At 50.0% G+C, this 12927-nt stretch overlaps 1 protein-coding gene across 2 annotated transcripts in view; it reads left to right on the forward strand.

Moving 5' to 3' along the window:
- RRP9 (ribosomal RNA processing 9, U3 small nucleolar RNA binding protein) overlaps window positions 1–12927 on the forward strand; it is a 679329-nt gene that overhangs the window by 422098 nt on the left and 244304 nt on the right. For both annotated transcript variants that reach the window (XM_069644031.1, XM_069644030.1), the window contains exon 11: window positions 11507–11569. In XM_069644031.1, the coding sequence (XP_069500132.1) occupies window positions 11507–11569 (63 nt within the window). The remainder of the gene's footprint in view (window positions 1–11506; window positions 11570–12927) is intronic.

Consider the following 12927-nt stretch of genomic DNA (forward strand, 5'->3'; position numbering starts at 1 on the left):
CTGCGCCTGCAGGGGATCCACGTCTACCACTACCTGGGCGACTGGCTAATCCGGGCAAGGACAAGAGAACTCGCAGTCGAACACACAGCGAGGACCGTCCACCTGCTCACGGAGCTGGGATTCGCCATCAACTACCCCAAATCCCATCTGGTTCCGTCGCAGGTGGCACTGTTTCTGGGAGCGAAACTCGATACAGTGAAGCTCGATACAGTGAAGCGATTGCCATCTCCATCGGAAGAAAGGATGAAGGCCATTTTGGGCAAGGTGCGGCGCCTGATGGCCACGGATGTGGCCCGAGTGAGGTCCATCAAGTCCCTCCTCGGGAAGATGTCCTCATGCATCTACCTTGTGCCCCTTTGCAGACTTCGGATGCGTCCGCTACAAGAGTTCGACACCCGCTGGATTCAAGCAGCAGGCAGCTTCGAAGACAGGATCCCGCTCGATGAGGAGTTCCTGCAGGCGATTCAATGGTGGGGTGCCCGTGGGCACCTCGCGGCAGGCATGGACTTTCAGACCCTGGCGTATCAGGAGAAGGTAACGACGGACGCCTCCCTGGAGGGATGGGGGGCCCCCACCGGAGATCTCCACGCAAGTGGCCTATAACTCCTGGAGGAGAGGTCTCTGCACATCAACATCCTGGAGCTACGAGCCGTGTTCTGGGCGCTCAAATCGTTCCTTCCGTCCCTCAAGGACAAAGTGGTGAGGATCTTCACCGACAACACCACCACGATGTTCTACATCCGGAAGCAGGGAAGCACCAGATACCAGCCCTATCCAAGGAGGCCCAGGATCTGTGGCACTGGGCCGTGACCCAGGGGATGTTTCTGGTTCCCTTCCACCTGGCAGGAATAAAAAACACCATCTCCGACTCACTCAGCAGGGAGCTGCGCTCGTGCCACGAGTGGGAACTACGCTGGGACCAGGTGGATCGGCTCTTTCGACGGTGGGGCAAACCCCAGATCGACCTGTTTGCGACGCCGACGAACTCCAGTGCCAGAGGTTCGCCAGCAAGTCCGCACAACCGAGGAGCATGGGCGATGCTTTCTCGTTCCCTTGGGACGCCCTGTTCCTGTACGCGTTGCCGCTCCGTCTCAACCAGCTCAAGAGGTCCAGTTGCAGGATGATCCTCGTCGCACCGGCGTGGTCGAGACAGGTCTAGTTCCCGGACCTTCTGGACTTGTCGGCGTCTCCACCTATCAAGCTGGCGACGGACGCGGATCTTCTCTCCAGAGAAGGAGGCGCCATTCTTCATCACAACCCAGAGTCGCTGAACTTGCAGGCTTGGCTCCCGCAGCACTAGAGTTTGGAGGGTACGATATCCCGGCTGACTGCAGAGAGGTTCTTGCAAAAGCCATTGCGTCCTCAACTCTCAAATGCTATGGACATAAGTGGAAAAGGTTCTCTGTCTGGTGCCGTGCACAGAAGATTAACCCTCTGCGGATTACGGCCCCTCAAATATTGCCGTACCTACTGTCACTGGCCAAAGCTGGACTGGCTCACGCCTCCATCAAGATACATCTGGCTGCCATTTCCCGATACACCAGAACTACAGGACGTGCGTCCTTGTGGTCTCATCGCCTGGTGAAGGAATTCATGAAGGCACTATTTCGATCGTTCCCGCCGGTGAGGGCCCCTGCCCCGATGTGGGAGCTCATCGTGGTGCTGACCAGGCTCATGGGTGCCCCATTCGAGCCTATGCATTCGGCGCCGTTGAAGTTCCTGTCTTGGAAGACAGCATTTCTTGTGGCCATCACCTCCGCATGACGAGTGGGAGAGATCCAGGCCCTACCTTGCAAGCCACCATACTTGACTTTTCACGACACGAGGGTGGTGCTGAGGACGCACCCCTCCTTTATGCCCAAGGTGCCGTCGGACTTCCACCTCAACGAGCCCTTGGTGTTGCCAGTTTTCTTCCCGTCGCCAGCCGAGAGGACTTAGCACTCGCTGGATGTGGCTAGAGCGCTGAAGTTCTACGTGGACCGCACGAAGAGCTTTCGGAAGACATCACAGCTGTTTGTGAACTTTGGACCTGTGAACCAAGGGAAGGCTCTCTCGAAGGCTTCCATTTCCAGATGGCTCTCCGGCTGCATCATGCACTGTCACCGGTTGGCAAACCGACCGCTGCCAGGCCGTCCGAGAGCCCATTCGACCAGAGCGATCGCTGCTACCACGGCGTTCCTGTCTGGTGTGCCCCTGCTGGGACATCTGCAGGGCTGCTACGTGGAGGTCGACTCGCACCTTCACAAGATTCTACTGCGTCGATCGGGACTCCAGGGAGGAGTCCAGGGTCGGCCAAGCAGTGCTGCGCAACCTGTTCGCTTAAGGTGAGCCTGGTGAGGAGGTAAGAGATGCTTAATGTTGAGTTGTTGTATTGCTTAATGTTTGAGCCTGTTGCCACCTCCCGTGGTTGTGCATGTGTATACTGCTATGTATTCTTATATTCATGAGCATGTGAATCCATGCCAGACCCCATGCTGGAGAAGGAATAAGTTACTTACCTGTAAGCATAGTTATTTCTTAGGCAGTGCAGATATTTTGAGTTCACAAGAAGAGTCTATTCAAATTCCATAGGCTAGGCCAAAGTCAATGGGCGAAAGACTTGGATAGGATAAAGCAGTTCTGGTAGATAAACAGAAAAGTCTCTGCAAAAGTTCTTGTGAATAGTTTGTAGCAATAAGAATCATATGTTGGGTCACAAGCTGATTAGGCCTGTGAGTTGGGAAAGTTTCAAGCACTTTCACCGCGAGAGGTAAGTACACTGTCCTATTTTACAGTACCTTTACAAATTAAGAAAAAGATGCAGCAGATGACCTCTGTTCCTGGCAGTTCCTGCAGATCTCGCTGTTCCTGGGCCTTAGTCGTGTGGACAAGAGGGAAGACGTCGGGATTCCTGCACTGGGACTGGTCAAAAAAGCTGGCACTGGCAAATCTTCAATTCCGGTATCTGTAGTCCTCCCTCTCCCTAGTTATTCGGTTTCCTACAGCACTCTGAGGAAAATACAACCAGCTCCTAGAATGGTATCCAGGTGGCTTATTGTAGAGTGGATTGGTCCCACCAACTCAACGGAACAAATCGTCCTTGCAGGGTTTCTCTGTCGAGATGAAGGAACAAGTTACTTACGTGTAACTGTTGTTCTCCAGCATGGGTCTGGCATGAATTCACATGCTCATGAATATTCCCCGTCGTCAGGCCGGGAATCCTCGGTAAAGAAAAAATCAGTATCAGTTTTGTTTCTGATCTGTCTTTCTTAGTAACCAATCGCTGATCTCTGGGTCATACTGCCCCCAGCCAATGACTGCCCTCTACCTAAGCCCCTCCCACTGGCAGCCATCCTCAAATTTGGTAGCACGTGAAGTGGCAGTATGACCAAGTGAAGAGCCGCAGAGGGAGGCTTCGCATGTGAATCCATGCCAGACCCATGCTGGAGAACAACAGTTTCTATGTTCTAACCTATGCCTTTTTTGCTTCACCTTCAAAGTATTCTGAATGCCTTAGAAACTTAGTACTGAAGTATCTTTGTGTGTGATTATATTGCCTCCTTCTTATGAATGTTTTATAACTGACAGTTAAATAAATCAGTATGTTTTTTTAAACTTCTTTTGATTAAGTTTTTTAACAAACAAAACTACTCCAACAATCCACCCACCCCTTCCTTCCTCCCTCTCCCCCTTGATGCCACCTCTGGTTCTTCCACATTCAGTTTTGACTCGTTCTGTCCCCAAGGGTTCATTGTAGGTCCAATAGTCTGAGATGTGCAGACGCCACCCGATCCTGTAATCATCCCTGAGAAAGGTCAAGATTTCCCCCCACTCACTTGCAAAATTCTGCAGTGCATTGTTCATGGCATATGTAGCCCATTCCATTGCGACCATTTCCCATACTTTGCGCAATCACTCCTGGAACGTCGGTATGTTCGAGCTTTTCCATTTCTGTGCGATAATTGTCATTCCTGCTATAGTGAGCATTACCCGTGCTCTTTTTCTAGCTCTCGGTTCCCTTTCCGCTTCCTCGCTCCTCAGGCCCAGTAGGGTCCATTCCGGGGGCCTACTTTCCCCTGTTCCAAATGCCTACTCCTGTGCTCGTCGAATTTCCTTCCAAAACGGCTCTATTTTTGGGCATCTCCACCATATATGTTCCGCTGTGCCCTCTTTTCCGCACCCTCTCCAGCAGACCCCCGGTGTCCCTGGGTATATTCTGTGTAGGTGGGCTGGAGTATAGTGCCACCCATAGACTATTTTATACCATGCTTCTTGAGTTTGAGAGGCTTTCGCTAGTTTGGAGATTTTCCTCCATAGTTTCTCCCATTCTCTCTTCTCTGTCCATACCCAATATTCGTTCCCATCTTCCCATGTAAACCCAGTTTTGCCTAGGGGTAGCCTCATCTAATATATTGTACAGCTGTGAAATCAACCCCCTGGAGCCATCATTTGTCATTAGGAATTTCTCAAAAGGGTTTGGCAATCTGGTGGCCGCTTATTTGTTCACTGGATGTAGGAGCCAGTGGCGCAGTTGGGAATACCGCAATCTCTCTCCCCTCCCCGCCCCCCCGGAGTGCAAAGTCCCTTTATACAGTCTGTGAAGCCGCTAATCTCTTCCCCTATAAACATGTCTTGCATCCTCTGACAACCCACGTCCTGCCATTTCCTGAAAGCGCCCCTCTCTAGTCCTGGCGTGAACTCCCTGTTATAGAATATTGGTGTGAAGGGGGATGGAAATGTGGTGATTTCTCAGTTTTACCAGCCTGTCCCAATTTTCCGCGACCAGTTTGGTAATAGAGCTCTCGTACATGTGTTTTGGTCGGTGGTGTTTTGGAAGCCATAAGACCTCTCTTAAATCGTGCTTCATTACTGCCCTGTCCATTTTGACCCAGTGTTTCTCTTCCCCCCCTCATGGAGTCACTCCCTAATTACTCTTAGTTGGGTTGCCTCATAATATTGTCGAAAGTTGGGAAGGGCTTGTCGCCCTTCTTTCCTCAGGGCTGTAAGTTGCTGCCTACTGACCCTTGCTCTTTTTCTCTCCCATATGAACTCATTTGTTAGGGCTTGAAGTTCCCTGAAGAAGCTTGCCGGGACTGCCTGGAACAAATAGAGCAGCCGTGGTAGTGTGACCATTTTTATTGCCGCCAATCTCGCAAACCAGGCGATTAGAAGATTCCGCCACCTATGGAGGTCCTTCTTTATACCCCTCATGAGGGGAGGGTAATTTGCGCCGGAGTTATCTTCACTCCCAAGTGTGATTTCACCCCCCAGGTTGCCAAGCAAATGCCGTTGTCCTTTTTAGCTCTTCTCTCTCCTCTTTCCCCAGCGTCAAGTCCATTAGCTCGGATTTGCCCATGTTAATGCGTAACCCCGATGCATCCTCAAAATCCTCAAGTAATAATTTACTCCCCCTGCTTGATTCAGAGGGGTTGGTAAGGGTGAGCAGCATGTCATCGTCGAAAGCCGCCACCTTATGCTGTCTTCCCCCAAATGGGATTCCCTGGATTCCATCTGCCTCTCGTATAGCTTGGAGTAGTGGTTCTAGGTATATTGCGTATAGTAGTGGTGATGGGGGGGCAGCCCTGTTTTGTACCCCTTTGTAGTTTGAACATTCGTGATGTTCCGTTCACTACCACTCGTGCTTGGGGGCCCTCATAATTTGCCTTGACCATTTGCAGATAGGCGCCTCCGAGCCGCATCCTTTCCATGGCCTTGAAAAGAAACTACCACTCCACCCGGTCGAATGCTTTTTCTGCGTCTAATGATAGCAGGCCGGTGGAGTGTCCTTTTTTTCCACTTTTTCCAGCAGGTGCGCCACCCTCCGTATGTTATCTGCCGTTTGCCTGCCTTTAATAAATCCTGCCTGGTCCTGATGTATCAGGTCCGGAAGAAGCCCCTCTAATCTGTTAGCTAAAAGTTTTGTGTCGATTTTAGCATCCACATTAATGAGCGCTGTTGGTCTATAGGAAGATCTTTACATTGGGGTCCTTATCTAGTTTCAGAATCGGGTGATTTTAGCTTCTTTCATGGATGGGGCTATTTGTCCTCTATCTTTGAAGGAGTTGAAGTGGTGGGTCAGTTGTGGTACCATTAGCCCGGCGAAGGTTTTATATAAAATTATGCCGAATATCAGTCAGGGCCTGGGGCTTTACCCAAGGGCAGTTTTCCAATGACCCTCCTCACCTCATCCTCCGTTATCTTTTGGTGTATATTATTCTGGGCTTCCCTACTAATTTCGTGTAGCCGTATCCTTTCCAGAAACTCCTCCTGTACCTGGGCTTGGGTGTTCTGTGACGTGTATAATGTCTCGTAGAACTTGGCCGTAGTTTCTTGGATATCTTCTGTTCGTGTGACTCTTTCACCTGCTTCTGTTTTTAAAGCCGTGATTGTATTTCTCGACGTCGCCCCCCGGAGGAGACGTGCCAGTAGGACATCAGCCTTGTTTGCTTTAGCGTAGTATTTTTGTCTTAAGAAGAGTAGGGCCTCCTCCTCTTTTTTGGTCCGTAGGACCCCCAATTGGCTTACCACCCTTGTATATTCCCTTTGGTTTTTTCTGTTGGGTGCCTCTGCCACTCTTTTCCTTGACCCCTCTACTACTGCCTCCAGGGCCAGCAGTTGCTTGTGTCTTTGTGCTTTGGCTGCTATGATTTCCCCCCTCATTGTGGCTTTGAATGCGTCCCACCTTGTATCTTCCTCCGTATCCCCCCTTTTGTTCTCAAATACTTCTCATCTTTCCCTCCATCTCTTCACTAATTACGGGATCCCTCATCAAGTAATCCGGGTATTTCCGTCCCCAGACCCACCTCCTCCTGTTTCCCAGTTCCAGTTGCATTGATATTATTTTGTGGTCTGCTATGCCCATAGGGCCCACCTCTATTTCCTTAAACCTTCCTACCAGGTTCGCTGAGACCCATATATAGTCTATTCTTGACTGCGTCCCGTGGATGTCTGAGAGGAAGGTATATCCCTCCGCATTCCCTTTTAATTCCCTCCATACGTCTTAGACCTATGCCGGACATTCTTTCCCTCAGTTATTTGGAGGCCACGGCTCCCCCTCCCATGCTTTTATTTCTTGATCGGTCTCTGGCCCTATCCGAGGCTATGTTCAGTTCGCCCATTATGATTATTTGGCCCCTTGAGTGCTCCTCTAGTTTCCCTAAGATGCCCGTAGGAAAGCTTCCTGTCTTTTGCCTCTCACTATTATTTTTCTGCCTTCTTTGTCCCTTATTGTCTCTTCAACCCTGATGAGCCGGCTCTGGTCTTTGTGCAGTAAGTGTCTCTTGTAGCCCCAGGAAGGGGCTTCTCTTTTCGTGAATAGCTCGAGCTTTTTCCTCTTCAGCAGGGAATTGAGACCCCTAACATTATGAGTTAACGATTTGAATGGTGATTTCTCGCTTTCTCCCGCTCAGTGTGTCTCCCCAACTGCTTCCCTTCATCCGTTCTCGCAATTTCAAACCCTGGCTCTCAATTATCTCCTTTATTCCCCGAGTGGCGCCTCTTCGACCCTCCCCCTTCATTCCCCTCCATTTCCCTGAAGTCCTCATCCCTAGGTCTTCCCGCCTCCCCCCATCCTCAGGCCTCCTTGCCATTACCAATCCCATGATGTTTGCACCTAACTCCTCCTCCCCTCTTTGTAAACCTTTCTGTCCACCACCCCATTTGACATATACTCACTCCGGGTTAATCCCCATCAGTCTCAGCCCTCTCTTCCGCAGCTGACTCTTTGCCCCTTCCCTTCCAGGTGGGGTCCTGTGGCGCAGGTCGTCTTCTCCCCTCTGCCACAACTGTCCATTCACACGGCCTGGGTCTCATTCTGTTTCCTGCTTCCGGAGATTTGTCTGGTCTGGCCGTCCCTTGGTCCTGTTCCAGCTCGATGTGTAGGATGTCCGCCCCTTCTTGCAGCGTAGTTATCCGCTTCTGTGTGCCGGCCCACTCGAATAGCAGCCCGAATGGAAAGGTCCACTTGTACTTGACCCCTTGCTTCTTTAAATTTCGCGATTACTGGACCCATTTGTCGCCGTTTAAGTAGGGTGCTGTTGGCAAGGTCCTGGTATTGCTCAATTATTTGACCTTTGTATAGGATCAGTTCTTTCTGCCTACCCGCCCCGAGGACAGCCTCTTTTTGAGCAGATCTCGTGAATGCGGATAGCACGTCTCTAGGTCTGGCGTTCTGGTTCTTGTTGAGGAGGCCCACTCTGTGAACCCTGTCCAGCTCTATCTTGTCTGGGGTAACCTCCCCCAGGAGATATGCGTATATCTCCTGGATTGTCTCCTTCAGGTCTCTGTCCTGCACCGTTTCCGGCAGTAACTTCAGCCTGATGTTGATCTTTCAAGACCTGTATTCCAAATCTTCCATTCTGATTTCTAGATTTCGCATTGCCGTGTCCAATCTCTCAATTGCTTCGCTGTTCATTGTTTCTCTGCCCACCTCCTGTAGGCCTTTTTCTACGAGATCAGTTCTCTCTCCCAGCTGACCTACCTCCTGCTTAATTTCGGCCACTGCCTGGTTTATCTGTTCTTATCAATTGAAATTGGTCCTGAAATGTCCTTGCCAATATGGTTTGCAGGGAGAGCATTTCCCCATGTAGGTCTTGGCAGGAAATTTGTGTTGCCGGTTCTGGTTCTTCGGATTGGCCTTGTCCTGTGGCCCCTTCTGTTGTCCCCTGCGCTCTTCGCTGGTTTCTTTATTCACCCACATCGTTATTTATTTATTTTTATTTATTTATATTTTTATAGCGCGCAGACAGCCCAGGGGCATTGTGGCGCTGTTACTTGCAGGAACTTAGTTACAGGGGGTACAGGATTGGTAGCTGTCGTTGGCACATCATGATTGCTACAAACAGATCAGTCATTACAGCTCATGCATCCTTGGTTATTACATTACAGGCAGTTTATTGGCAAACATGGTGCTCCGAGAGATCTCAGTGTCTACCTGCGGCCACCCGCTTTTGTTCGATCTGCTCTTGTTTTTGGCAGCCATGGTTGTGAGGTCCTGACAGGGAAGTATTAGTTATTTGTCTTTGCTTCTGTGGCGAGGCCCCGGCCTGTGTACCTCTCTGGCCCTTTCTCCACTCCCCTCTGGGCGGTTCCCCAGGTCTTGGCTGGTAATAAGGTGCTCTTGAACCCTCCCAATATGTCAGCTCTGTTCTACAATTAGCCTTTGCGCATTGTATGTATGTCACGTTTGTTGGTGGATACTTCTGTTGGCCATTATTATTTCTACCAGTCTTTTTTTCAGAACCCTTTTTGATACGTTTGGTCTCCTGCCCCAGACTGTTATTAATGGGTTTGGGAGGAGAGCAGCTTTTCAGCTTTTGCTTGGGGAGCCTGCTTCCCGTGCGCCGAGCCTATTCTTGGCTTCACTGGGTGTTGTCTTCCCTGCCCGGCTGTATTTTCTCCTATGCGATTGAAGAGGGGGCCTCCCCTGTGTGGCCTCCTTCCAATTGCGGGTGAGGGATAGTTGCCGTTACTGCAAGGCTACCGTTGGGGGGCAGGGGGGTTTGGGGGGTGGGCGGGCCCGTGTTCCCCGGTGCACAGTTCCACCTATATGGTCTACCTCCGTCGGGGGGGGGGGGTCCCACCCTTGTCCGGGTTTTCGTGTGAGAGGGGCTCGCCCTGCAAGCGATTGGTCTTTGAGGTGGTAGTCCCTGGGCTTCCCTCTCACCGTATCTCCCCCGGCTCACCTTGTCCCCGTTGCCGCCGGCCGATCCTCCTTGTCTCTGCGCCTCCCAGGACAGGATTTCTCTTCTCCGCCTTCGCTTCAGCCGGCGCTTCCCACGGGCCGGCAGGGGGTCGGAGATTGCGGTGGGTTCCTTCTCCGTCCCAGGCGGCGCGCGTCCCTCCGGATCCTGGAGTTTCAGTCCCTGATAATGTACGCCCCGTTGTGCCGCGGCGAACCTCGTCTCGACTTGGACTCTGGGCTCTTCCCCTCTTCTTATCGTCTTCTTGGTGGGCTTCGGGCCAGTCCTCTGTACAGCACCCGCCATTGTCTTATGCAATCTGCTGCTCAGTTGGTTCCCTCTTCCTCTGGGCCGTGCCTGCGCGCCTTCTGATTGCAAGCACCCGGGTCCTTGCTCACTGCTCACGGAGGTGCCTTCTGGTGTACTCCAAGTGTGGCATCCGCTCCTTCTTTTCTGCCTTACTTTGGCCGGCAGGGGTGGTGGAACCCTGTTACCAGTCTTAGGGGCTTGGGAGCGCCGTCGACACACGTCTATCTGGTGTCCGAGGCCATCTTGGAATCAATTGATACGTTTTTAACAAAGAAACCATGAGTGTAAGAGTTTATTTGAACAGCTGTGATTGTAGACCTCTGTGTAACATTATTACAGCTCACATTCCCTCTTAAGATGAGCCTGGCTGCTCAGCTCCGCTACCAAAAACCGTGTAGTGCAGACTTATACCTTATGAGCCTGTCTTGGATTTGGTTCCGTTCTTTTTTTGTTTCTGTACTGTTTGTGTGTTGTCGTTTCTAAGCGCCCTTAAGCCTTAGGGTACCTGGTGCGCTATACAAATGCTAAACATAAACATACCAAAGGTTGGTTTTGCTTACACCTGTATTCTTAGTTGTGTGTAGTGGTCCTAAAGGGTACGGCATACAAACTTTGCCTAACATGGAATAATCCCTTAGCGCCATACTACGAGGTCCCTCAGCGGGTCCCGTCCTTAACGTGTGGCCAGACCACACGTTAAGGTAGGGACCCGCTGAGGGACTTCAGGGCAAATAACGGTACTGCTAATAGCAGTACCGCTATTTGCTCCTTCCCCATTCCCATTGAGCCCTATTGGGGCTCAAATGGGAATGGGGAAGGGCCTTGGTGAATGGGGAATTACCGCCCGCCAACCTTGGAATGGGGTGGTAATTCACCCATTCACCAAGGCGGAGTCGGTAAAATACCGGCTGCAACCATGGCGCTAATAGCGCCATGGTTACCACTGTCCGTGTAATGAGGCCCAATGTGCCTGGTTAACCAGGTTATGAACTGCCAGTCCTTCAAGTTTCATTTCTAGCACAACCCATACTGCCGAAATAATTCTAATTTGCAACATCATGAACTCCACTATACGCTGCACATTATAAACTTTTTATTTTCCTGCAACTTTTTTGCCCTTACCATGACTAAGAGATCCATGCGCTGGTTTCAGAATCTTAGCACCTTTTTGCTATGTTTCTAGAAAAAGCATATTTTTTTCAATTTCTTTTTTTTAAAAAGTTGAAATCCTTAAAAAGGAATTCTGTCCCAACACCACGCTCAGCTCTTCACTCATCCAGCCTTTGCATGTTGACCTCATTTACTCTGTACTTGTTCTCTTAACCAGACTAATCTGCTTTATTTGTATTTCATGCACTCCCCTGCTCCTTCTTCCAACTCTCTGCCCCATGTCCTCATTCTGATTTTGCCTCTGTGGTAACGATTTTACCAAAGCGCTTATTACACCCGGTCTGTATCATGATCTGTCCCACTCACTCGCTTCATATTCTTATTTACAGCGGCCTTTACGTTTTTTCTCATCCATTTTCTCCTTCCAGGGGCTCCATTGACTGCATTCATCTAATTAACGAGGAGCATATGGTGTCTGGAGCAGACGATGGGTATGTAGATTGTGTTGCTTCCTTTTTGTCAATTTTGGGGGTACTTTTGATGGTACTACAATTGTGATCCCTGAAAGGTAGCACTTGAACTCTCCAAATTAATGCAACACGATCACCCATGTGCCCTCCTTTGGGGAAATCTGCAAAAAGAAACAATTTCTACTTCAATAGAGACCCCAGGATTTCTGCATATGATTCCTGGACTGATTTGTCGGAGTGGGGTCTTTATCAACCCAACTCCTTGGCTTAACTTGCTTCTTTAAGGGGGCGCAGGTGGGTCCTTATGGCTAGCAGTGCAGGAGGATTTCTGTCCCTACTGATTACCTTTGTTGTAGCAGTACTTCCTTCCTGGTGGATGGTATTCGAGGGGAAACTTTGTTTCCCGTTTAATTTTTAGTATAACTGGTGCACTTTCCAGTGCAACACAAGAAAGCTGTTGTCAGTGTCGAACTTGTTTTAACCATTTTTGGATGCACTACTGTTGCCCCATGCACTGTTAATGTGAGGTGGCCAAAGTAGTGGTCCAAAATGGTTAAACATCATGTTTTAAGCCCTCACTTTGTTCTGTACTTTTTTGGCCTTGTTTCTCCTTGCCCGGGCCATATGTGGCCATACACTTTTACTGGCTGCTTGCAAGAAATGTTTTCAGTGGTATTTGTGGACTTGAAGTGGCTGGAACTGGCTATCTGGGCTAGACAGCCCCAATACACAAACCAGCCAGAGTGAGGTCACAGTTGCTGGGCTGTTTGTGGGAGAGTTGGCTGTCCATGGTTGGACAAGCCTCTCAGTTTCAGTGGTGCAGGTCCTCCTGTTGGAGGGCTCGGGTCACTCCCAGCCCAGACTTTCAGAAAAGACCACAGCAGGATGCTGAAGGACTGCTGATGAAGCCACCATTGGCCAAGGCTTACACCTGGGGTGAATCTCTGCGCTTCGTCAGGGTAGTCCTGCATTTTTGCTCCACTTACTTTGCTAAGCTCATTTGTTTTCGGGGCACTGATAAGTCCATCTGACTATCAGTGCACCGTAGTATAGTTCTCGTTTTATTTTTCCTGCACATGCCGCGTGGTAGGGACACTGTGTCCCTCTAACATTTGTCTTTGATAACTTTATGGTTACATACATGATGTGTCCAGGATTGGCTGTTTGCAGCAGATACTTTTTTAGTGTTCTCTTTCTTAGTCTCATGCATTTTTGCATTTTACTGATTAATACCAATTGGAGTATCAAATACTCCAAAATGGCCAAGAGATTTTCACGTGCCCTTTGGCAATCTTTTAGTATGATCCTCTGCCCCTAGAATGGGTGGATGTCTTTTTTAAATGGTAATCCCTTTCCCGGGGAAAGATGTGGGGGCTGGG

This window comes from Ambystoma mexicanum, chromosome 2p, assembly GCF_040938575.1.
Source record: "Ambystoma mexicanum isolate Mex_15411 chromosome 2p, UKY_AmexF1_1, whole genome shotgun sequence".
In the NCBI taxonomy this organism is placed as follows: domain Eukaryota; kingdom Metazoa; phylum Chordata; class Amphibia; order Caudata; family Ambystomatidae; genus Ambystoma; species Ambystoma mexicanum.